Source organism: Lissotriton helveticus, chromosome 5_1 (assembly GCF_964261635.1).
Source record: "Lissotriton helveticus chromosome 5_1, aLisHel1.1, whole genome shotgun sequence".
In the NCBI taxonomy this organism is placed as follows: Eukaryota; Metazoa; Chordata; class Amphibia; order Caudata; family Salamandridae; genus Lissotriton; species Lissotriton helveticus.
The window spans coordinates 1700607228-1700634365 of NC_136065.1; the positions used below are offsets into that span (position 1 = coordinate 1700607228).

The 27138-nt window shown below is 49.9% G+C and overlaps 1 protein-coding gene across 6 annotated transcripts in view; it reads left to right on the plus strand.

Annotated features, from left to right (window-relative positions):
* RNF212B (ring finger protein 212B) overlaps positions 1-27138 on the plus strand; it is a 1495999-nt gene that overhangs the window by 23060 nt on the left and 1445801 nt on the right. For 5 of the 6 annotated variants that reach the window (XM_078641360.1, XM_078641359.1, XM_078641361.1 and 2 more), the window contains exon 2: positions 23003-23104. The exons of the other annotated variant lie outside the window; for it this stretch is intronic. In XM_078641360.1, the coding sequence (XP_078497486.1) occupies positions 23005-23104 (100 nt within the window). In that variant the 5' untranslated portion in view covers positions 23003-23004. The remainder of the gene's footprint in view (positions 1-23002; positions 23105-27138) is intronic. 6 annotated transcript variants of the gene reach the window in all.

The following is a 27138-nucleotide window of genomic DNA, read 5'->3' on the forward strand; positions in this document are numbered from 1 at the left end:
ACTCGACATGCACATTGGAGGCATACCACTAGAAATGATAGCAGACAGTGGAGCGCCCATTTCCATCATTCAAAGGCGAGTTTGGGAGGACAAATTTGCGTCACGAATCAAAGAAACTCTTCAGCCCATGGATGTGAGGCCAGTCACGTACACGGGGCAAAAGATTCCCATGTTGGGATACTGTCCTCTCATGTTTGAATTCAGAGGCAGGCATGCAAATTGCAAGCTGTATGTCGCGGAGAAAGGCCCATCGGTGCTGAGTTGGAAAGACCAAGGGGCGTTAGGGATCCAGCTCAACCCGGGAGGCATTGAAAAGATCTTGCTCATGGACATGGAGGTAAAAGAAGATATGGCGTTGTGGCAGTCGGCGTATCCCAAAGTATTCAACGGCCAGATCGGGGAACTAGGGAAATACACACACCTCATAAAGTTGAAGGAAGGTGCCGTGCCTGTGGTGCACAAAGTGAGAAATATCCCGTTCCGAAGCAGGGAGGCTGTACAAAGTGAACTGGACAGACTGGAAAGGGAAGGCGTTATCAAAGCCATTGAGAGCGCAGAGTGGCTTTCGCCCCTAGTCGTAGCCCAAAAACCCAACGGCAAGGTACGTCTCTGTGTGGACCTCAGAGAGTTAAACAAAAACATCATCATAGACAAGTTCCCCTTGCCACGCATTAATGAGATGTTGACGATGACAAAAGACGTCAAATGGTTCTCCACGGTCGACCTATCTTCGGCCTATCACCAAGTGAAGCTTCACCCATCATGCAGTCACCTTACGTCATTTATCACTCCATTTGGGTGCTATGAATTTGTGCGGATGCCCTTCGGCCTGGCCTCGGCCGCTGCAGTTTTCCAAAAGATCATGCACAAACTGTTGAAAGACTTGAAGGATGTCCTTTTCTTTCAGGACGACATCCTAATAATGGGGAAATCCAAGCATGACCACAATGCGAAGCTCCACAAAGTACTACAGAGACTGCAAGACAACGGACTGACCGCGGAATGGTCCAAATGCAAGTTGGGAGTCCAGTCCGTCACATACCTTGGCCATGAGGTGAGTGGACAAGGCATCACTCCCAAGAAGACGAACATGAAGGCCATCCTGGAGGCACCCACTCCGGAAAGAAAAGAAGACGTTCGGTCATTCCTCGGAATGGCCGAGTATTACAGCAAGTTTATTCCTCATTTTGCAACGAAAACGCACTTCGTTCGTCAACTGCTCAAAGAAAAGAACAGATTCCAGTGGGGAAAGGAGGAACAGATGGAGTTCGAAATCCTCAAACAGGAGATGAGCAAGGCCATTCCCCTCAAGGGATTCGATCCGCATGCTGAATCCATTCTAACCACAGACGCCAGTGACCGAGGCCTAGGGGCAGTACTAATGCAGAAGGAGAAGTCTGGGGAGCTGTCGACTATCTGTTTCGCTTCCCGCTCGTTGGCCCCCAACGAAGAGAAGTTCAGCGTGGTGGAGAAGGAAATGCTGGCCGTAGTTTGGGCGATGGAGAAATTTAGACAATATTTGTGGGGAGCCAAATTCCTAGTGAAGACGGACCACAAGCCGTTAGTCCGGGTCCTCACATCAAGCGGTCATGATCACGCAACGCCCCGAATCGCCAAGATGACCCTCAGGTTATTGGATTTCGTCTACGAAGTGGAACATATACCAGGTCCACAGAACAAAGTAGCGGACTTCCTGAGTAGGGCAGCGGCCATGGATGAAGCAGGGAGTGAAAGGAAGCAGGACTGGGAAGGATACGTAGTGGCCACCATCCAGGACGCAGAAGGCGTCATAAGTGCCCAGGACTGGGAAAAGGCCTACGAAGAAGACACTGATCTGGAGGCCGTTAAAGGGTATGTGGTACATGGATGGCCAGAGAAGAGACACCTGAAGGAAGAATTGAAGAGGTACTGGGAGGTCAGAGATGAACTGTCATTGGCAGAGAACCCGGTTTTCCTACTCCGAGGCGACAAAGTGGTCCCACCACAGAACATCCTGGACCGCCTGATGTCCTTACTCCATGAGGGGCACCAAGGGATCACGAAAACGAAAGCTTTGGCCCGGACGGCGTACTGGTGGCCGGCCATAGATGCACAGGTGGAACGGCATGTGCGCACGTGCGAGTCATGTGCGAAGGCTGATAAGACTCAGAGTATGCTACGACCGCCTTTAGGAAAGTTCCCTATCCCGGATGGCCCGTGGGAAATGATATCTGTGGACATAATGGGTCCGGTCCTAGACAAAGAAGGGACTCAGAAGTACGCAGTAGTGGTCATTGACAAATACTCTAAATGGCCGGAGTTGGAAATTGTAGAACATGCAGACACCGAAGCAGTGATTCGCTTCTTACGCGCCACGTTTGTCAGAGAGGGCATTCCAAAGGTCATCACTTGCGACAACGGCCCCCAATTCACGTCGGCCAAGTGGACTGCTTTTACCGACAGAAACGGCATCGAAGTGAAGCACACGCCTATTTATCACCCAGCAGGCAACGGCCAAGTAGAGCGTTTCAACCGTGTGATAATGGGCACCATACAAGCAGCCATTGAGGATGGACTGGACTGGGAGAAGGAGTTGGAGAAGATGATCTGGGCCTACAGAATCACACCTGGGAGCACAGGCTACAGCCCCTTCAAGGTTTTACGAGGCAGAGAAGCGTTCACGAAGGACAACACAGCGTGGAGGAAATTGGTAGTACAGAGCAAGTGGTCGCCAGCTGTAGTCAGAAAGAATCTGGAGAGAGCACAAGCAATCTACACTGCACAATACAACAAGAGACGCAACACCAGAGATGCTGAACTAGCCAAGGGTGATTGGGTTAGAGTGAAGCAAGCAATCATGAAGAAGAAGGGAGAAAGCAAGTTTTCACCACCCCTCAAGGTAGTGGAACCCTTTGCCCGGTCGGCCCTCCTGAGCGACGGAAAGGTTTGGTCCATGGACAGAATGGCGAAGTGCAGCAAAATACTGAAGTGGGAAGAGGACGTAGAGGAAGGAGCGGAGCAAGTATTCGAGGATGGAGGAAGTGAAGATCGAGAAAGGCAAGGAGAAAAGATCTGTGGTGCGGAGAACCCGACGGCAAGTGGTGAAAGGGGAGTGAGAGAGACTACGGAGGAAGGAAGCAGAAGCAAGGAGGGAAGTAATGTAGTTGTGAAGGACAGAGAAGAAGGAGCGAAAGAGAAGACGGAGAGCAAGGCGACAGGAAAAGAGAGAGACAATGAGAGAGTAGAGACCCGAGCAGGAAGAAGAGTAAAGGTACCAGAGAGATTCAAGGATTATGAAGTGGACTGGAAGTAAGACTTTTGTATACAGTTTGTTGTTGTTTAAAGGGGGGAGATATGTGGTAACGTTCTAGTGTTCCGCAGTAGGAACAGGAAGGGGAGAGCACAGGAAGCGGAAGGCGGCCAGATTGTGTTGGCGCCGACCGCTGCAGCCAGTCGTAATCTCCCGGCGCTCCGGGAATAAAGAATCATAAACCACCCCAACGTGTGTGCATTATTGATTTTACACCAAAGGGTGGGCGAATTAGATTTAGAGGAATATATCGGGATGTGGCCCTGGGATGGCTCAGTGATGTTCAGTGAACTTTTTTAAGTGCCCCCTTTGAGCTGGATGAGGTCAGAGAGGCCATAATGGGGATGCAATCAGGGAAAGCCACGGGAACGGATGTAATCCCGATATAATTTTACAAAACATATATTGACTTCATTCTAAGAGAGGTGCATGAGGAGTCTCTAGAAGTTGGTCTCCTCCCTCCATCTATGCGAGAAGCATTGATTATCTCATTATTAAAGCCAGGGAAACTGCCCCAGCACTGTGATTTCTAAAGGCCCCTCTCCCTCCTAAATTGGGACGCCAAGATCTTAGCTAAGCTGGTCGCCACCCGACTGAGCCTGCTCATGGAAAACCTGATCCTTCCCGATCAGTCGGGCTTTGTGCCTGGAAGAGCTATGTCCCACAACCTAAGGACGTTTTTTACGATTCTTAATAATGTGTCACCCGACCTGCCTATGGCCGCTATTTTTTTAGATGCCACTAAGGCTTTTGACTACATTGAATGGGATTTCATATTTGGAGTGCTGCTGAAAATGGGGTTCCCCCCTCTCTTCCTTTCATGGATTCGATTGTTATATCAGATGCCAGTGGCCAAAGTGTCAGTTAATGGAAGAACATCTCAGGTGTTTCCTATCACTCGGGGTACTCGACAGGGGTGTCCTCTCTCCCCCCTGCTTTTTGCGATAGCAGTCGAACCACTTGCGGCAAGACTACGGCAACGCCACAATGACAAGGCCCTGCGGTGTAACATGCAGCAGGTGCTCGCGTCCCTCTATGCGGATGATATTACGCTCTACATCCAGAATCATCCGCAAGACAATCTGAATCCAATCCTGCGGGAGTTTATTATATTTGGGAAACTGTCGGGAATCCAAATAAATTGGGGGAGATCTTGTATTTTTCCACTGCCGGTGTCTACAGTTCGGTTCCCGCTGGACTACCCCCTGGAGTGGTGCAAGGACGAACTGCGCTACTTTGGAATACAGCTGACCAGGGACAGAGAGGAACCTATGCGTTTGAATTATGGCACACCAATGACCCGAATAGCAGACTCTGTGACCCGTTGGATTGCGTTGCCCTTGTCCATGGTGGGCCGAGCCTCATTGATTAAAATGGTGGTCTTGCCACAACTACTTTATCTATTTTTAAATATTCCCTATTACCCTGGTAATTTTTTTTTCAAGACGCTCTGGTCGGAAATGACACACCTAGTCTGGGGAGGGAAACAGCCGAGGTTACACTGGGACATACTCACCAGATCATATGCCCAGGGAGGGTTCGGAATTCCAAACTTCGAATTATACTACATCAGCGCACAGGCACATTATGCATGGTTCTGGGTTAAACAGCCGAGGTATATGCCGCAAGTTGCGGCGGAGCATTGGCTTGGACACCCCCTTCTCTTGGATGGAGTGATTCATGAGCCGCCTAGCCCTAGGGAATAAAGGCCGACCACTGTTACAAGCACGGTAATGGCGTGGCGTCGTATGGGGCGCATACTACAATCACGCCTACTATATTCCTCACTGCTGCCACTTACATACCACCTGAGTATGCCCCTTCTCCAGGAGACGCTTTTCCACGATTTAAGGAAGCGCACCAATATTCACACATGGGGGGACCTATATTGCGAAGGGCAGTTCCGCTCGATAGAACAGATATTTCAGGGACCGGGACAATCCCCTCTTGACGCCTTTTTGTATATCAGACTTAGGCAGGGTATCAAATCTCTCACCCCGAACTTCCCTGAGGAACCGCGGGAGCTAACCCCACTACATTTGTTACTCAAGAGTACGACGGCTAGGCGTCTTGTCTCCCAGTTATATAGGACAGTCCACACAGGGAGGGAGCTGCTGGCTGCCCCAGCTCGCGCACGATGGGGGGAGGAACTGGGTGTTGACATGACAGATAACCAGTGGGAGTATTTTTGCCTACAAACTGAGAGAGTATCGTCCAGTAGTAGACTCCGTATCATACATTATACATTTCTACATAGGCTATATTATACACCTGCTAGGTTACATAGATATCACTTGCGGGACTCAGATAGATGTGACCAGTGCAAAGCACCAGGGGCGGATTTTCTACATCTAGCCTGGGCCTGCCCAGGAGTGGGAGAATATTGGGCACAGATGTTTGAAGAGTTGACATTAATGACAAACACGCGCTCGGAACCCACCCCATTGATGGCCGTGCTTGGATATGTCCAGTCGGTGCAGGCAGTGCACTGCAAGTATGGGGCACTTGCTCTGCTCCTTGCTAAGAGGCCAATAGCTTGCAGATGGGGCAGGGGGCGGCTACCCAAATTTAAGGACTGGATTACTGATCTAGTGAAATGCCAGGAGCGCCTTACTGCATACGCTGACCTGCTACCTAGTGCTTCACGACCTAGGTACATTTGGGTCCCACTGACCTGCTATCTACCAGAACACACACGGGAAGAAGGGACAGAAGGCATGGAGACTACCATGCACTGACGATGCAGAGATGCACACACTGAGTTGGGGGTGCCCTCCCTGAGTGAGAAGGAAAAGTGGAGTGCAAAATAATGTGGAGAATAGTGGTGTAGTCTATGGGATGCTCACATCTTGCTAGTGATACTGGAACTTAATATAAGAAACACTGATAGTAACTGCTCCATTTATTGTTGTGCAATTCATCGATTAGGAACATTTAATGACGCTTATACAAGTGGTATATTCCCCTACCCTTTGATGAAAAGAATTTGGAGAATGTTATTCTGCGCTATGTAACATGGACGTGCTTATAATGACTACTATACAGGATTGGTGCTAGCATACTATATGTGATTTTAATGAAAAGGTGGCTAATGTTTTGTTTGGTTGGAAAAACAATAAACCGAAATAAGAAAAATAGAAAACTGCCCCCCCCCCCTCAAAAAGGTCTGGGAGGAAAGGTCAGACGAAGAGCTCCAAATGTTATGGCAAGTATCTTTGGAAAAACTATATAGTTTATTTAAATCCGCTGCACTAAGAAAGAACCACCTCTTTACCAATAATGGGATATATTGGTCTCCGTTCAAGATATCTAAAATAAGGGGAGGAGAATCGAGCTGTATAAGATGCCATGCCCAAGAGGCTGACGACATCCATACGTTTTTAACCTGCTCAGTGTTGGAGTATTATTGGAAGAATGTGGGTAGGACCTTGACTCAGATACTTGGTAAAGAAATAGAGGTAAGCCTTGTACTAATATTTGTTGGTATATTACAGCCCTCAGAGGGGAGGGGGAGGGGGAAAGTACTGCTGAACAGAGTAAACTGGTGTTTTATTTGATTCTCCTGGCAAGGAGAGAAATCTGTAAAAGGTGGCATCAGGCAGACCCCCATCCTGGAGGGAATGGTGGAACTCAGTTAGATATTTTGAAGAATTAATCATAAGGTTAATTTGTTTAGAAACAGAAGAGAGCATGGTTCCTTTTGGAGATTACTAGATTAGGAGGAAGGTGGAGGGTGGTCTGAACCAACCAAAGAGCAGTCCAATGATCACACCTCTCGGTCAGTCTACGATGTGCATTATGGGTTTACCCCCATGGAACATCAGCTGAGATCAGACCCTCTAAGTTATAAGCATTTGGGTTGCTGTCATCGAGAGGATGCTTATACAATGGTATGGAGGTTATATGAGGACTGAAAAAAATAAAAAAAAGTATGAGTGCAAGTCTGTCATTTAAATAAATCTGAAATATAGTTTTACAACTACATTTTTACGCAAAACATTAAATAAATATGTATATATTAAAAAAAAACATAAAACCAGGAGCCCTAGGTATAATGTTTAATATAATAATGTATAATGTTTTATCAGAAGACGTGTGGGATCACAGAATAGGACGAATTTTGTTATTACCAATTGCATTTGTGCCTGCCAGGTGTGTGCCAGTATGTAAAAAAGAAGAAACATAGTATAAAAAATACATACTGCATAACATGTTTAAAAAGGTTCTAAACTGTAAACTCTTTGGGTTATGGTGACATTTATACAACCTTTGGCTTTTATGCCAGTAAAACATCCTGACACGGGGGCGTGGCTTGAGGCATCAAGATGGCGGTCGCACTCTAAGAGTGCTTCGGACCCCCTCCGTCATCCGCCTCGCATTTGCCAGCTTGCAGCTGACATCGGCTCCTTTCCCCTACCTGCTGCGACTTCCCGGCCCGCCGGCTCTGCCCTGGTTCCATTCGGGGGCTATCCGGTGCTTCTCTTGCCCCGTTGGGCACCTTTCCTCCTGGGGCCATCAGACTTCCAAGATGGCAACCTCCCTGCCGTTCTGTCTCCGGGCCTGATGTCCCTGCCCTGACGGTCCGGCGCTCGGCTGCTTCGCTGCCTGTGTCTCCCCCCCGTGGCAGCAGCCTCTGTAGGCCGATGCTGTGGTGTGGAGCTCCCTCCCCGCGTCGACGAGCGCTGAGGAGGGTGAGCGGCGGACGCAGCCATTCACACTGCCGACATCGCTGGAGGTTTGGCGCTGTTCGGTGGCCTGAGGGCGAGGCCTGGAGTTGTACGGCGGCGACCCGGTGAGTGGGGACCGCCGGTTTTAAACACTGCTGCCGGGGGCATGTGAAGTCGGGGCCCTCCCCCCCCTGTGTGCAGATCTCCCCGGCCCTCGGATGCAGAGGTGGGACTGTTTGGCGCTGGGTGCCGGCCCTGAGTCGCTGCGGCCACCGGCCCCGGAGGGTCGCGGCCCCTCCCCCTGAACTATTAGGAAGCCCTGTGGGGTGAGTCTTCCTGCTCCGGGCCTTTGGCCCCCCCTTTCTCCACGGCAGGCGCTGGACCCCCACCCCCCTTCTGCGGCTGCTGACTCCCGGGGCGGCGAGGGGTCTACCGGCCTGGTGAGGGGTTGGATGACACCAGGTGCCCCCTCCTCAGTTACCTGACGTGCAGCCGGCTAGCCCTGGGAACGCTACTAAGGTGCCCCACTTTGACCTCCTGGCTGGTCTGCTGGATGTAGTGCCGCGGCCCGGTGCGAAGGAGCGCATCGGCTACCATATCAGGTGGCACTCGCGTACCCCCCCTCCTGGATACCCGGGGACCTTGTCGCTGTTGCTGGGGGCTGCCGGGGAGGCTCCTGGGTCTTGTGGGTCACTGCTGTTGGCCAGAGGATCACCACTGGTACTGACTGTTGCGTTCCTCCGGGGATCTCCGCCCTCCTCGGGGAGACGGACACTTCCTTCCTCCCTGGGTGGTGGTGACTGCCTGAGGCCCATCGCTCGCCCTCCGCGACTGGCCTGCTCCCCTGACACTCTTACTCCGCGGACCCAGGGGAGGACGTGCACTCGCTCTGCTAGAAGTCCCTGCCTCCTTGGTTGCCACCCTGGACATCTTGGATGTGGTGGCCATCACCCTCTGTAATGTAATGTAATGTAATGTAATGTAAAGGACACTTCTATAGCGCTCCTATCACTCCAAGGAGTATCTTGGCGCTCACCCAACCCAGATGAAAGGGTTGGAGGGAAAAAGATGACCTGCACACCGCACCACACATTACTCTGCTGCTTGACCTGCCTCCCGAGCCAAAGGTCCTACGGACACTGACGTGTTCCTCGCTGGGGCTGGCCCATGTGGGCTGGGGATGCCTGTGGCCCTCCCGAGTTCTGACCACCGACGTGACTTGGAGGTGAGGTGGAGGGACGGGTGCGCTGCCTTCTGCGGACTGAGTCCTGGTGGAGGGCGGCTTCCATTCTTTGGCGTCGGTGAGTGGGGGTGAGGATCTGCCACTACATTGGGTGGCGGGGGTCTTGGCGGTGCTGGCCTGTTTTCCCCCCCTCTAGGCGTGCTTGGTCGTCTTATCCAAGGGCATGGGCAGAACCCGCACCACCCAAACCCCCATTCCTCCAACCCAAACAAAAATGGACCAAATCACTACATCGGACCGGGACCCGGGTGGGAGGCCCCGGCTGCGTCTGGAGTCATCGGGGGGGGGACCTCCCTACCGTCCTGCAGGCGATAAGTACATCACAAGCCTCTGTGGAGAGCAAGATAGGGGAGGTGCGGGTGGATGTGGCCCTTATTTGCTAGGACCTATTAAAGGCCACGGCACGCATCACGGAGACGGAATCCCAAATCTCCACTGTAGAGGACGACGTGGGTACCCTCAGGTCCCAGGTGGCCCGTCTCCAGACACAGAGTGCCGAGCTGCTTAGCAGGGCGGAGGACGCCGAAAACAGGGCGCGAAGAAACAATCTGCGCCTCCTGGGATTTCCGGAGGGAGTGGAGGAGGGGCATACTGACACTTTTATAGAGACCTGCGTCCGCTCTAGATGCACAAAGAGAAGCTTTCCCCCTGGTTTGCGGTGGAGCGAGCTCACTGCTCTCTTGCCCCCAGAACTCCACCTGGCGCCTCTGCTCGGCCCATCATTCTCAGGATCTTCAACTTTCGAGACAGGGATGTGATTCTGGGGCGGCTAGGGAGCTGAGGCCTCTGCAATTCCAGAACTCCAGAATTATGGTCTTTCCGGACTACTCCAGGGAGGTGCAGACTCAGCGTTGATCCTATGACGAGGTTAAACAAAAACTCAGGGCGCTGGGCCTTCGCTATGGCCTCCTCTTCCCTGCTCGGCTCAAGGTGATCTTCCAAAATAAGACATTCTTCTTTGATACCCCCCAGGGGGTATGGACCTGGCTCACGGAGGAGCGGCCCCTCCTGCCTGGAGCGACCATCCCTCCTACTCGGAGGGCCCAGTCACAGCCGAAACAAGATGCGCCCAAGTCCCAGAGGCGCCGAACCGGGTTCCGGAGGAGGGCTGGCTAGTGGGGGGGGGCGTCCCGCTCACTGGTTGGGATGCTCCAGCGCTCTCTGACACCAACTCCACGTCAAGGATCCGCCTCCCCCACCTTGGCTACTTCTTTGATTGATATGGGCAGCATCCCTGGGCCCAGTGTGAATTTGCGGAGGGTGAAGTCGGATTCGGACCTTTCCGGCAGCCCTGTGGTCCGTGGATCGGGTGAGGAGGAGGGGGTGTGACTGACACTCCACACTACACCCTTTGGGATCCCTTGCAGCGTAACTGTTCCTGACCCTGTATGGTCCGATGGGGGTCCGGAGACTCATCGGTCCCAAGACTGATGCCTCTTACAGGTTACTAACCTATCATCTCATGTTTTCAGCTGTTAGCATTTCATCCGAATACATGTAGGGGGGTCCAGCTCAGCCATGTCCTTACTTGCTTGTTTGCGAACCGTTTTAGATTAGCGGTTCCCCTCAGTGTGGGGTAGTTGATGGTTAGGGTTTCTTCAGGGTGACAGATGCTTCCACTTCAGAAGTGTAGGGTGGTGGGAGTTGGTGGGGTAAGGGGAGGGGGGAGATCGTTGTCTCCCAGCAGTTTGTTGTTTTTCGCCGCCTACGGGCCGCTGTGTTATGTCTTCATTGGTAGCCGCGCGTTCCTACATGTCCCCGCTGACGACAAACAGGTCACTACACCCCTTGCCTGTATTTCAGGGTCCCGGGCCTGGGTGGGTGTTTCCCTCCTCTAGATGTCCTATACCCTTCATAGAATTCTCCACATTCTCTCCTGGAATGTCAATGGCCTCCTCGACCGAATCAAGCGCACAGCTGTCCTCCGCACTGCCCACCGCCATTCACCCGACATGCAATTTTCTGGCCCGCCACGTGGTCGACGGGGTCTGACACTCTGGTTTTGCTCGGGGATCCCGAGGGGTGGCCATTTTACTCAGGAAGGGGCTCCCCTTCACCCTGACTAGAGCTGACACTGATACACAAGGCCTATATGTGGCCATGTCGGGGGTTATTGAGGGACACCTCTAAACCTCCTGTGCACTTATGCTCCCCGCGCTCCTGGCCTCCACCCTTCGCCGTCTCACGCTGGTGATTTCCTCCTGTCCACAGGACCTGACTGTTGTTGGGGGGACTTCAACGCCGTCCTGCAGCCATCGTGTGACGCGACGGGCACTCCGTCAGTGCACTGTCTTGCCTCCGCGAAGAGTCTTGCGGGTTGGTCGTCTGCCCTGGGCCTCTGTGATGTCTGGAGGGTGTGCAACCCCCACAAGGAACAATACACCCACACTTCGGCGGCTCATCATACCCACTCCCGTATAGACCTAATCTTGATGCCCAGGGGGATCTCGGATCACTCCCCCGTTTCTCTCCACATTGGTTCTCCCAGTGTTGGCTCTCGCACGACTTGGCGGCTAAACGCGTGGTTCCTGCAGGACTCGGCGCTGGTGGAGTCCCTTGGACAGGAACTGTGCCACTACTTCTCAACAAATGTGGGCTCTGTTCCCTCACCAGGGACGCTGTGGGAGGCCGGCAAGGCGGTTGTGCGGGGTGTGGCCAGAGGGCTGGTTCACGCGAAACGTGTGGAGCAGGCTGCCCAGCTTGTGCAGCTGGAGGTGCGGGCAGAGCGGTTGGAAAGGCTCCAATTATGCGACTGTAGTGATGGCTCCTCCCGACAGCTTGCAGTGGTCCGTGAAGAGATTCGTCGGATCTTGTTGGAGTCCGCTAAAATGCTCGGGTGCTCTTCGGTGGCGCGTATTTATGGATGGGGCGATAAAAACGGCAAGGTTCTCCATAACCTAGTGTCCTATCCCGAAGTTAACCGCATTATCCCTGAGATTCGGACGGACTATGGGGTTCATCAGGTAACATCCGCTGCCATTGCACGGACTTTTGCGGACTATTACGCGACATGTACGATGCTCGCCCTCCATGTACCTCCTTGGCGGACTTGCTGAAGTAGACCAGTACTCGGCTGCCATGTCTCCCCCAGGAGATAGCGGATGCCTTGGATCACCCCTTTACCCCGGAGGAAATACACGGGGCGATCTCACTGCTACATTCGGACAAGACGCCCGGACATGACGGCTACCCCCAGGAGTACTACGCGGCCTTCCGTGATGATTTGGTTCCCCATTTAGTGGAACTATTTAATCATGTGGTGGAAGAAGGGTCCTTCCCGCCTGAAACCGACGTGGCCACCATTGTGATCATCCCAAAACTCAACCACCTTCCCTGGATTGTGCGGATTACCGCCCGATCTCATTGATCAATACAGAGGTAAAGATTTATGCCACCGCAATAGCCCAGCGGCTCTGCCCACTCCTACAAGATTTAGTCCATCCTGATCAATGCGCGTTCATGCCCGCCAGGGGTACCCGTCACTGCATTTGTTGTCTCCATCTGGCTCTGGCTCACCGTCACCATTTGACCCCGTATCTGGCGCTCCTATTCATCGATTTTGAAAAAGCCTTTGATACGGTGGATTGGAGCTACCTTGGAGATGTGCTTGAGCTGATGGGTTTTGGTCCTCCCTTCCACGGCCTGATCAGAGTCCTCTAGAACAACCCCAGGACCCGTGTCCTCATCAACGGCGAGCTTTCTGAGGCGTTCCCTATCCGGAGGGGTACCCGTCAGGGTGCCCACTCTCCCCGCTCTTATTCGCGTTGGCGATGGAGCCCCTGGCAGCGCTCATCCGCCAAGACCCTCTCATCCAAGGCTGGGCCTGGGACAGGAGTCAGATTGACAAGATTGCCCTCTACGTTCTGCTTTTTCTGGACCCAGGTGCCTAGATGCCCTTTCTGCCTTCGAACGGGTTTCTGGGCTGCGACTCAACCCGGCAAAGTCGACCCTGGTCCCATTGCACCCCACTTGGGCATGCTTTGACTGGCAGACGACTATACCCCTCCGGAGGCAATCCTTCAAATACCTGGGTGTGTGGGTCACTCTCCTGCCAGAGCTCGAGTGGGCCCTGAACATTGCACCTTTGGTCACTAGGATGAAGGCAGACCTTAAGAAATGGCAGCCCATACCCCTCAACCCCCTGGGCAGGAGTGCGCTCTTTAAAATGATGATCCTACCCCGCTTTCTCTACATTCTACAAAATGTCACCACCCATCTCCCAGGTAGCTGGTTCCGGGAACTAGATGCTTACCCGGTTCTTGTGGGGAGGAAGAGGGCCGCGAATGTCCCTGGCGCACTGTCGTATTCCCCCTTTTGATGGGGGAATGGGGGTGACCAATCTCCACCTCTACTACCTGGCCACGAAACTCATTGTGATCCACGACTGGTTTGCGGGCGGCTGGTCCGACCCTGCATACCGGGTGGATCTCAGGGCAATGGACTTCCCACAGATCCAGGCATTTCTATATGGTAACCCGGTGCCACAGGTTCTTCCCCCTGTCACCAGGACGGTGCTCACGGCCTGGCGAACAGCCCTTCGTCATGTGCAATGGAACCGGAGGCTTACTAGGAAAACGCTGCTGTGGAGTGGAGCTTGGCTGCGGGAGGTCTCGTCCTTGCAGGATTTCCGTCGATGGGACCTAGTTGGGATCTCGCTACTGGGAGACGTGTGGGTGGGAGACCACATTTGGTCATTTGCTGACTTACAGCAACGTCTCGCTCTTCTTCCTTCCCAATTCTATAAGAACCTCCAACTCAGGCACGCCCTACACACTCACATTCCATCCCCTGTCTCTCTCCCGGAATTCAGTCCCTTGGAGGTTCAGGTGATGATGAGGAACTCCCACATATACCGGTCGCTGGTGAACAACGGTCCTGCGTCCCTAGACCGGCTCCGTGATTGCTGGGAGGGTTGGGTGGGTCTCTTGGAAGAGGCAGACTGGCGCGATGCCCTTATGGCACCTAAAACCTTGACAACATCCTTCAAGTTATGCCTGGTCCAACTTTACTTCCTCCATGCAGTATACCTCGCTCCGGCACGTCTTTTCCGGGCCCATAAGCATCGCTCCCCAACCTGCCCGCGCTGCGAGTCTGCCCAGCAGATTTCTATCACATGGTATGGCAGTGCCCGGCCCTGGCGCCGTTCTGGAGGGGGGTGGAACTCGAACTTACTTAGTCCCTCGGATGGGAGGTTCCTCACGACCCAAAGCGCTTGCTGCTGGGAGTGTTTGATGGCCTTGATGGCTCCAGTGCTGACAAGCGATTCCTGGGGACAGCGGTGGCGGTGGCAAAGAGGGATATAGCAGCGCTCTAGTCTCAGGCTAAGACCCCAACTGTGCAGAGGTGGAGGAAGGGAGTGGACTGGTATGGAGTGCAAGACTCTCTTTGAGGCCCGGGGATTCCCTGAATTATTCGAGAATATAATAGAAGGGTAAATTGTTCAATATACTGCCTGTATGAAGGTCCGACTGCACTTGTGCTCTTATAGAGCTCTGGGATTGTCACACTCAATTCAAATGGATCGCCTGCGCTTGTTGTCAACTGTATAGGATCGAATTTCCGTAATTGTAACACTTGATCTGCTACCAATGAATTTATTTGTTTTTAAAAAATCAATAAAGTTGATTATCCCCCCCAAAAAATATCTTGACACAGGAGTGAAGGAGTTACTCCTTGCATCTGCAGGCACCACAACGCTGACCAGTCCGCTCATCCTGGGCTCCCACAGACTTCAAAAGGTCCAGCAACACAACAGGTGATTCTGCAAATCCCTTGAAGCCTGCACTGTGTTTTTGGCCAGTATCCCTTGTCGAGCCGCTGGAACCGACCCCTCTAGCACCGGTTCACTTGCCTATGCCAAGGCTTGTTGACTCTCTCCTCCAGAGATCTTCGGGCTTCAAGAAGCTCCAATCTGAAGCAAATCCTGCAGCCAAGATCTTTGCCTTCATCTCTGCCACTGCACCTTGGGCCTTCTTCATTGGTGAGCTGCTTGAGGTCCCATTGCGACTTCTGTGCCTTCTGCCAGTGGGTCCTGTTGAGGGTCACCAAACCACATATTTGAAAAAAGAGGGTCCGAGGGAAACATATTTAACGATCAGAAAGTCCCCTATCCCCAATTACAACTGAAAAAACAAAAAGGGGGGACTACCGCTCTACAAACAAAGAGAGTAAGCAAGAGATTCGTGATACTCAGAACGATACAGACAAAACCACACTGTGTTGAAGTGAAGCCCATCAGCCCAACTTAATGGCGGAGCATCGTCATCTGAGAATGACCATTCAAAGTATGAGCCAATGCAGTTCACACCTATCCAGGCAGAAAACACTGCACTTGATTCATACCCAGTGACTGATACAACCAAAGTAGAGATCCAAGTCGGTGGTGCTGATGATTTGCAGTGCAAAGTACAAAGTACAAAATAACCTTGGCCTTGAACGGGGAAAAAAAGATTATCCATGTTGCTTTTTGATCCTTTTTCTATTGCGGCTCTCACGCTCACCCACACAAATTGAGTTCCATTTAATGTGGAGACGTGGTCAATTTGTGGTTCACTACTGATTCTGGAAATTCCCATCACGAAATGTAAATAAGTGTGTCAACTTACCCATTTATGCAAAGTTTGAAGTTTGCAGGGCATTGTGGGGAAGTCAGTGAGATCAATGCAAGTTACATCACCCTGGACACTTCTGGGTTTTCAGTACTCAAGATTGTCAGGGTTTGTTACTGTTCCTTTGAAATGAAACCACCACTTACACAGATTGGTTTTGGCACCTCCAGAAGTGCAAGCTTCAAAGAGCAAATATTAAAAATATTATCAGAATACTGAAGCCATGACTACCAGAGGTGAGCTGTCAAGACACCCATCACTTTACAGTTTGTTGACATGCCTTTCGCACTTTGCATGCAAAGACTTCCATACCGTCAGCCACTGGCTTAGTCCAGTACAGCATACTGCCGACATTCAAGGGCCCATCACATTTATACGCCACAAGTCAGAATCCCCAATCTAGCCACCTCTCGCCTAGTTATCATCCAGTTTCCATATAACACACCAGAAGCAAAACTCTACTCACATATGGCCAGATATGTTGTCGGTTGATGCCCCAACAAGCTTCACAACTTTACTGATGAAAAGAAAAATGGGCTTTTACCTACCTGTCCAGTATCAGCCTCATTCAACGTTCTGAGCAATACCAAACACAGCAAGTTAGCTTTTACTAATGGCTCCCATGAGATCCACATGATACTCATGATGACGTATCTTTTATGCGCCGTTAGCGCACTCGCTGTGCTAAATCCAGCTCCTTCCAGTTTGTAGATGTGAGTTGTTGGATGGTGGATGCCCAAGGATTCATCATGGCCTAAATTCCTCAAACGAATTGAGCATATCTATACCTGAAGACCTTCCTAAGTTCCCTAAAGAGAACATCCAAAATTACAATGGATGTTAGTTTTTGGTGGACAAGGTACTCTTTGACATCGTGTTGTATGTGCTATCCACCTTTATGTGGGAGCAGGTCCCGTGCCAACCCCCGATGCCTATGGCTGCCCCTGCTTGGTAGTGGACCTCCATCCACCGCCGCATGCAGGGTTGCCAGCGTCCAGCAGGTGCTTCTCCACTTGCCTGCCTCTGCTTCCTGCTTAACCATAAGGATCGTAAGTGCGCCACTTCGCCCCATTGTGTCTCGTTTTTTCTCCACTTGTACTGTAAGTGTCTCACCCTTTTGCCTGTTCCAGTTCTGCTTTTGTGCCATTTTGTTTTGCTAATTTTTTTGCCCATTAGTACTTCCTTTTGCCCAAGTCACTCAGTGTTAAATTTTTGTGTTAATGATCTCCCTGCGCCGCTCCTGTTTTCCTGCCATTTTTGCTGCTCAGCCGCTGGCCCACCTCTCAGTGCTCCTCCCTCCCCAGGACCTACTTAATGGAAGTTTCAGTGTGGATGCACCAAAGGCAGCCCGTCTGCGCCTTTCTGCGTCTGGGCCGCGCCCAGCGTCAGGAACCCTGGATCTCCAACCATCTGCTAGTACTCCACCACAGAGCTGTGGGCCCAGGCATCCAGAAGTTGCGGAAATAACTACTGCAGCACCGCTGCGGCCACAGAGGGTCCCTTCGCCTGCCACTGCTGCTGCTTCACCTACAATACCGAAACACCCGCTGGTCCCGCACCACGACCCCCCCACCCTGATAATCGGCTCCACTGCCTGCTGCTGAACATCAGATCCCTCTGCAAACAAGCCACTGAGATCTGCGACACCATAACTCCCCTCACCCCGGCACAATATTCATCACAGAGACCTTGCTCACCCCGTGTCAGCTTCCAACTTTGTATCTGCAACCCCTCAAGGATACAAGATTATACACAGAAACCACCCCAATAAGCACGGGGGAGGTATCGCCGTCACCCACAAGGACAACCTCCAATGCACCAGGGCCAAAAATGACATCTCACAGATCAAGGAACGCCTCAACTTCCAGATCCGAACAGATGCTAGAACATCCAGCAGAGGAACCCTGGGAAGAGAATGTGGCCTAACAGCTAGGGCGGTCGACCTCGGAGCTGGGGATCCGGGTTTGAGTCTCGGCAGGGACGCTCAACATTCTGTGATTCTGGGAAAATCACTATGGGCCCGATGTAGGTAAAATAGATTTACCGATTTTTAATTACCGAATCATACCGATTCGGTAATTAAAAATCGGTAAATCTAAGGGGTTGAGATGTAGGAACATCCAGATGTTCCTGCTACCGATTCGGTAAAAATCTGTATTTACCGATTCGGTAAATACCGACCGATAATGGCCCATTCATTCCTATGGGCTTTGAAGCCCATAGGAATGAATGGGGCATTACCGGTCGGTATTTACCGAATCGGTAAATACAGATTTTGACAAGGGTGCAGGGGGTGTCACTTTGACACCCTCTAGCACCCCCAAAAAAGATTCGGGGGCCATGTGGCAGGCATACCTGCCCTAAGGGCAGGTCTGCCTGTCATATGGCACAGGTGTGCATGCACACATGTGCATGCACACCTGACTCGGTATTTTACCATCAAATATATTTGATGGTAAAATACAGAATCGGTAAGGGTTGTGGGACTCAGAAGAGTCCCACCTACATATCAAAAATACCGAATAGGTATAAATACAGATTCGGTATTTTACAGATTCGGTAAATTTACCGATCGGTAAATTTACCGAATCTGTAAAATTCTGGGCCCTACATACCAAATCTGATTTTCCGGTCGGTAACGGCCGAAAATACCGATTTTCGGCCGACCTACATCTGGCCCTTAATCTCCCCGTTCCTAACAAAAAATTAATGTGTCTGTCTGTAACCGAACTGGGGCTTACGTAAAGTGCTCAGATACCTTCGGGTCTAGTTCGTGCTATATAAAATTCCACAAGAAGAAAATCCCTCACCTACAGGCCCTTGTCCCTGCTTCTGCAACACTATCTCTGATTTCATCTCCACCCTGGCCATCAAGTCCAATCACTACATCTTCCTCTGAGACCTCAGCTTCCACCTCAACGACCCCAACTCCACCAACCTCTTGGACAGCATGAGCAACACAAGACTCAAGCAACTGGTCACCAGTCCCACGCACAACGCAGGACACACTTTGGTTCCCATCTTCGCAGCCAGCGACAGAATCAAATTCTCCCACATGCCTGAGATAACATGGACCGACCACATCATCGTCCACTTCACCATCATAGGCTCACCAGAACCCACCTCTATGTCCCCATCCCCCTCACCGCAGATGCGGCCAAATCACTGAGACCCAATGGACCACTGCCTTCAACACCATGTCAAAAAGGGGCACTTTCCTACATCAACTCAAAGTCAAGAAAAGACATTGATCTTCCTGTGGTCGTTTGACAGTAAAAATATGCATTGTATGTTGCCATCTGGATCAGCCATCTGGATCAGCGGCAGCTCACCTATTAGGGTCTCGAGACGCTTGTAGCTTCTGTATGATTGGATCTCATTCGAACATCCAGGACTTGAGTTCTCTTCTGAATTGCTGGAGCGATGTTGCAGTCCTTAGGTGCATGGGAAGGGAGTTCTATGTCTTGGCTGCCAGGTGCGAGAAGGGGTGTCCTCTGCTGTTTGTTCGGCGGATCAGGGGGTGTCTGCAAGGAAGTGGGAGGCAGACCGGAGGTGTCTGGTTGGTTGGTGGAAGGTCAGTTGTTTGTTGAAGTATGCAGGTCCTTCGTTGTGTAGGGTTATGTAGGTGTGGGTCGGCATCTTGAGCTGTTGTCTCTTCTGTATCGGGAGCCAGTGTAGTTTCCTGAGGTGGGGTTTGATGTTGGTCCTTCTGGGCAGGTCGAGTATGAATCTGGCAGCTGTGTTCGTATTGTCTGCAGTCTCTCAGGAGGCATGCAGTGATTCCTATGTAAGATTAAATGAAAAGAGGTGACCCTGTGTCCCTCAGAACCTGGGTAAGTACATAAAATAAACAAAATAATGGTTCTGTCGGGTTTGGCGCACAACAACGTTTTTAACACAGCTATAAATGCGGTCTTAAATTTGAGGCCTCTGACACAAAGACAAAACGCTTAATGAATAAAGCATGTGGGAATCAATTGTTTCAAAATACTTAGTGAATAAGTCACGAGGAAAACAAAATTACATTAGTCAAATATTTTATCACAGAATTACTTCATTCGTTGGTACGTACAATATCTTAATGCGGACTGTCAAGAACAATACACAATGAAAAGTGACACAAGTGCAGGAAATTCAAGTGATGAGCATTATATACAGTGCAAGCATATACATATGTACAAGTGGTAAATGAGAATAGGCCAGACACTTATTACACAAACAAGAATTTCTATCTGTCTAAGTATAGACTCTTGTAGCTGCCGGACCTAAAGTAAAGCGTCGACATTTCGACCCTATGGTGCCCCAGTTGGAGGTCAATTAAAAATAGCCCTGATCTGAAAGCATTTAGGAAGGCAGTTAAAACATGGTTATTTCAATCTGACCTCTAAGGTTGCCTGCTTTCTAGCCGCACATGCTCTCTGAGTCCTTAGCGCCAAGACGCCTCCGGGTATTCGTTGCGCTCTATAAATTTAAAAATCAAATCAAATCATGGTGTGAAAACAGGCCGATGAGACTGCATTGACTTGTTTTTCCATCAAGAGTTTGCTGTCCAGGATGATGCAGAGGTTGTGGGTATGATCTTGTTGTGGGCGGTGGTGTGGTTAGCCACAAAGCTTAGTTCCAGATTCAGGTGTTGTCCCCAAAGATGAGCACTTCCGTCTTGTGCGTGTTAAGTTTCAGACAGTTGTCTCTCATCCATTCGGTGGAGTCCATCATGCAAGTGTGGAAGTTGACTCTGGCGGTGGAAGTGTCTTCTGTCAGCGAGATGGTGAGCTGGCTGTCGTTGGCGTGTGAGATGATGTAGAGTTCATGTGATCTGACGGTGTGAGCCAGGGGAGTCTTGTTGGTGTTGAATAGGATGAGGCTGAGTGATGACATTTGGAGAACTCCACAGATACTCTTCTTGGGCTCTGAAGTAAAAATAAAAGGTGGGAGGCAGATCCTCTGGGTCCTTCCAGAGAAGAATGATGCTATCCATTTGAAGGCATTTCCTTGGATCCTGATGTGGTAGAGTCTGTTGATGATTGTGTGATGGGCGGGGGTGTAGATAGTGGCTGATAGGTCCAGGAGGATGAGGGCTGCCATTTCACAGCGGTCCAGGAGGTCCCTTATGCCGGTGGCTTTGGGGTGTCCAGGAGGTCGAGGTGCTCCAGGTGCTTCACTGGAAATGGTAGCAGGGAGATGGGTCGATAATTCATAGGCTCAGCAGAAGGTTTCTTCAGGAGGGGTCTCACTTCTGCATGTTTCCAGTCTTTGGGGAAGGAGGCCAATGTGATGGAGGTGTTCAGGACCTGTCTGAGTTTGTCTCCGATTGTCTTGATTTCAGAGTTAAAGATGTGGTGGGGGCAGGAGTCTGTGGGTGCTCCCGAGTGCACGGAGTTTATGATGGAGAGGATGTCTTGCGTAGTGAGAAGGTCCCATTGGGTGTGGAGATGTTCCTGGGTTTGTGTTTGTGGGTGTGGCCTGGTTGATATTGTCAGTGTCGGAGGGTTGGGGTTTGAAGTACTTGTAGATGGCTGAAATTTTGTTGTGGAAGAAGCCTGTCCGTGTGTTGCACAGTTCCTGTGAGGGTGTGATATTATTCTTGGCGGCAGTGGGGTTGGAGAATTCCTTCACAATGGCGAAAAGGTCCTTGCTGCGGTTGGAGCTGACCTGAATGCATTCTGCTAGGGTGTTCTTTTTTGTTTCTTTCAGGAGACGGTGGTATTGATTAGGGCTCTCTTGAAGAGGGTGCGGGCTTCTGTTTTCCTGCTGGTGCAGGAGAGTAAACAAATTCTTACACCACATGCAAGTTTTATGACTTAAGGTATATGGCTGAAGTACCTGGTCATTCTTATCCACTCCGCCCATGTAGTTGTTGTGATCAAATATACAGATGGGCTTGTGAACTTTGGCCATCTGACCCCAAACTGTAACCGCTGAAGTACACTTATCATGGATTGTAGTGTGCGGTGAACACATTCCGCCTATTGAATAATTTGTCTTCAAGCAGTTCGAATACGTACTGTAATGCGGACTGGACTTAAGGTAGGGTGGTGGTAGTGGGAACGTTGCTTAATATTGATATGCATGTCTTATAAATGGTAACAACAATTTGTTTTAACAAAACAGTTTGTTGGAATACAACACAGTGCTCTGGGAGTTTTGAACTTCTTACAAACAAGCTCCTGCTGGAATTCTTTGCAGTGGCATCAAAATGTACTGTATGCCACAGTACCAACTTTCTACAGCTCACTGACTAGCTGTACTCCTGTATTAAAGTTGTCCACCTAAAGAGTAGTGACCTTTATGAAGGTGTGATTGGACAAACTCCCATACAATTTTTGCCGTGAATCCTTGTGTGGAAGTACCACCCACAGGATATTGAGTGGAGTCCTTTCATGTATACACATTAAAGCTCTTTACCAGTAAACCCTACCCTGCATCGGCCGCACTGGGGAGGTAGTGTGGGTGTTGACCCGTTGCCGACACCCATAAGTAAAGGGTTAAACAGAGAAATATTTATTTATAACAGAAAGTAAAAAAAACTTGACGAAACTGATTGGCTGTCCTTTGAAAAAAATGAGAAAGATAATTATGTAGTTAACAATGTAGATTTTTGTTTTAGAAAAGAACACCCGTTGCTTTGTTTTAAAAAAAAAAAGCATTCTGTAGAAGGCAGCGATTGTTGAATCTGTTCTCTGCAAAGTGTAGCTAACAGTTTGAACTGATAGGATTTAGACAGTTTATTGTTCATGAATAGAACGTTGATTACACAATGGACAACTGTGAACCTGTGTAGAAATTTGGGGTTGTTATGTTGTTATGACGACGAACCTCATAGGGCACAGCGACTGGTGAAATATTTTTCATTTTGCTTGCGTCTTTGATAAATATAGGTTTGTATACGACTACATTTATGCAATAAAAGCACCCTTACATTGTGTGTATACTTATTTCTATACCTTGGTGTAGTCTTCTTTCTTCTCCCATTGTGTATGTCCTCCTCTGTAAAGATTTCTAGTACTTCCCCTTCTCTTCTGTCCAAGTGTATTCCCATATGACCTTTCTTTCTTTTCCATTTTCTGTAGTCTTTTCCTTTTCACTTTCGGTTTTCTCACCTACATTTCTCTTAGTGCATTATTTCCTCTATGAAATGTTTGCCAGTGGCTTTGACAAGAAATACTAACTTTTTTTTTCGTGCTTCCACTCATAGGCATGGATTGGTTCCACTGCAATCGCTGCTTCTGCAGGGGTGGTACTGCCTTTTCCATCACGAGTTGTGGGCACATCCTTTGCGAGAAATGTGTCAAAAGAGGTGATTTTTTTGTGTGCAATGTTAATTTTAGGAGTAAATGAATATGTGTTTCTGACTGTGTTTGGATCAGAGGATTCCTTTCTGTATTGCAATCAACACGTCTTGTTCTAACAGAGATTTCTAACCGCATATTCGTCAACCTGTGAATTTCCTCAGGTGGCAAACTGAATCAGGAAACTTTCGTAGCAATTCCCTTGTGCATCGACAGGTGACGTTGTGACTCAGTGTCTGGTCCATCCATCCCACTCCAGACATGACGTTGGGGCCACTATATCTGTGTCTCCTCCCTGCGTTACTGTAAGTTTCTTTCCATGCCTGCTGACGCAGATCCAGCACTCTAATCCTATCATAGCTGACAGATTTTTTCCCCAAAATTTTTCTTTAATGTGTAACTAATGTCACTTCCTAAGACTACAGGTTTTAAGCCATTTTGTGACTGTAACCGATCGATCATTTGGTTCCTCGTCTACAAATATGACTCGATGTAATGTCCATGTTGTGCCAAGATGAAGAAGGATGCGCCATCTGCAACCTCGAGGCCAAGCTCGCTGTCGCCGTCGCCGAACGCTTTCAGGAAAAAAGTTCAATCGAATTCTGGGCATAGTGGTTCCGTTCAAGGGTGCGGATACGCTCCCATGGCCACTCCCTTGATCAGTCATCATCGAGGTCACTGATCTCAGGTAAGTCCAAACAAATCACACAAAAAACCTGAAAAAAAATAAAAGCATGAAGCTCCTTCATCCCGCCTCTTCTTGTTGTGTGGTATTCCAAGTACCTCTAGACCGCACAGTTGTTCCCCACCAATCCTTCTGAAACTAGTTCCACCCTGCCCCTTCCCGAACGGACAGCAATTTTGCAGCATATGCAGCTAAAGGTAGCCAATATTTTGAGGCGCATTGGATCCTTTTGGGGTGTCTCCGGCGGCCCAGTTGAGTTACTGTTGGTGGAGCCCTCTTCGATGCAGACTGTGCACTCGCTTGGAGGTTGACCCCCTTCCCCTGCGTTGGCGCTGATGTTTCCGGCCTTGACACCACCTGCAATTCCACCTTCAATTCCGCTCTCGACGACCTGACCAATGCCACTGGCTAGACTATATATGCCGTTTGCAATGTTTTTGATGCCGGATACATAGCCGAGAGTTCTATCGAACTCAAAGACCCATGGTCACAATTATAATGGGGCGTTCCCTTCCTAATTGCGTCTGCAAATCAATGTATGAATCTTTGGAGACTGCAAATCCGTTCGCAAAATACTCGCTAATTACCATCCTTTTCAAGATGGTGGTAATGCAGTCGCAATTTGGAAGGGGGCCCCAGGGGACCCCTTTCACTTTGTGACTATCTCTAGAAATATGTTTTAAGGGTAGGGCTCCCTGCCCTTAAAAAATGAAACGAAAATTTTTCATTTTTCTTTCTTTTAATGCATCCCATTTTCCTTTAAGGAAAATGGACTGCATTTAAAAAAAACTGCATTATTTCAAAGCAGTCCCAGACACGGTGGTCTGCTGAGCCCAGCAGGCCACCATACCTGGAAGGGCCTGTCATTCCCAATGGGCTCGCACATTGCGAGAGGCTCATTTATATTAATGAGCCTCGCAATTTGCAACCCCATTATGAATCGCAAACAGTGTTAAACACATTGTTGTACATGGCAAATTGCAACTCGCAAATGAGTCGCAATTTGTGAGGCACCATTTTGCTGGTCGTACATCTGGCCCTCAAACTCCACAAGATGACACTGGGGATGCCAACTATGAAGATGATAATCAGTACAAGTTGATGGCAACATATTTGAAGACCTCTAAGATGCCAGTGGTCTGGACACTTCGCCAGACATCGGTCTGTCTTTCCCTAACCCTATGGCTACTGAGGAGTCCGCCTCCTTTGCAACAGTGAATCGATGAGCAGCGGAGGTGCTAGAACTTACCTTGCCCTCTCAAGCAGTTAAAACCAACGTACTTAGAAAAGTCTTCAACCCAGCACAAATCCAGCCAGGAGCATCTACTGCCCTTTAATGACGCCCTGACTGATATTCTTGTGGGCACATGAACTAAACCGAGTTCTTGCCCATCATTCAATATTTAAGTGGCAACGAGGCACGCCCTGCTCCTGGAGACTTATTTTTACAGTCCCCTTCTACAGAGAGCTTGGTGGTGGGAAGCACCCACCAGCCTCCTGAACCCCATCCACCCTTGCAGAGGCTTATTTTGGACTGGCAGGGTGCTGCAAAATACTCAGTCAGACGTGATTAAACACTGCCAACTGCCTGGGTAGTGCAACTGGGACCAGTGTGCTGTTTGGGAGCCACAGTTTAGCTTGACTTGTTCCACGGGGTTCGCATCTGACGTCTAGCTATGGACGTCATTTGGAGAAAGTGAGGGGTCACAGATGTGGCCTCTAGCTTGCTCCCTGCTACTCCTCGCACTTCCTTTGGGACTCGTGGCCTCAGAGGCGGCAAAACCTTGGCCGCCTCTGAGGCCAGGGGTCGCAAAGGAAGTGCCAGGAGCAGCAGAGGGCAAACTAGAGATCACAGCTGCGACCCCTGACTACCTCCAAATGACATCCATGCATCTAGCAGTCTCTCCTGGAGATGAAAGATTCAAGGAAAGTAAGGCCACTACCCACTTAGTGGGCTTTTCGCTGCCAGGTCAGCAGTTCCCCAAACAGCAGTGCCCCTTTGGGCATCAGTAGGGGATACCAGCAGAGACAGAGACAATATGAGTTGCAACAGGCATCCCTCTCCTTTCGAGGTCAAGAGTTTGGATCAGGTCAACAGTTTCCAGGCCCCCAGGGCAATGAGCTACCCAAAACCCGCCACCTCCCCCGGCAATCACCCCAAAAACTCTTTAACTTCTCTTTGGCGGTGCACAATCTGCAGTCACTTTTCACCTCCCTGGCTGGAGAAACATTACATTCAATCAATGGGTACTCCAGATCATGCAGAACAGATACCCTACCCTTTCTATCATAACCTCCGGCCATGCCACACAATACAGAACACCATCCAGAGGACCACATGTCCATACTCCATGGAGAAGTTCTAGCACTCTTGGCCAAGGAAGCAATTTTGAGGGTGCTGGCGTCAGAGATCCAGACTGGTTACTACTTCTGTAACTTTCTGGTGCCAAAAAAGGACACGAGCCTCTGCCCCATCCTAAACCTTCACACTCTGAATTTCTTCCTCTGGAAGGATAAGTTAAAAATGCTAACCCTTGCCCAAGTTCTGTATGCCCTTGATCCAGGAAACTGGGTGGACTTGTAGGACTCCTATTTTCACCCCCCCCCCTCCTACAGTCCCACAAATGTTACCTGCAGTTTCAGATAAGCCAAGAGCACTTTCAATTCACTGTGCTCCTCTTTGACCTTACCAGCACACCTCGAGTGTTCACAAAGATGTTGGTTGCAGTACTACATTTACGAACATTGGAAAAACCAGTCTTCCCATACTTCGTTGACTGGCTGCCGAAGGTGGGCCTGCCTAAAACGGTCATAAGCCACTTCAAATGACAGACACCTGACTCCTTCACAGCATTTCCCCTTAATTGGAGCCATCCTGGACACCAGCGTTTTCCAAGCCATGTGTCTGCCTCAATGAGTCCAAAACATTCTGGCTATGATCCAGCCAGGTGGCACATGCAGGCTCTGCAGTGCGATCTAAAGTCTTAGTGACCTCAGCACAAAAGTGATGTAAGGTCACTAACACAATAGAAGGCCCAGACAAAGTCTCAATAAATTATTCCCTTGTTCAACCCTTGGTAGCTGGCAACGAGCAGGCAAGCTTAACTTAGGAGAGAGGCGTGTAAAGCATTTAAAAACACCAATACATCAAATAAGTAAGACACAAAACACAATAAAAATCCAATATCAATTTAAAAAAAAAGGAAATATTTGTATCTTTAAAGTGACACCATAACGACAAAATCCAATGTAGGGAACTGAAGATATACATTTTTAAACAAACACTTTCCTGTGCTTAAAAAACAATAGTGCCAAATTGGTACATCTGGTCGCGCTTCAACGAGACAAAGTCACAGT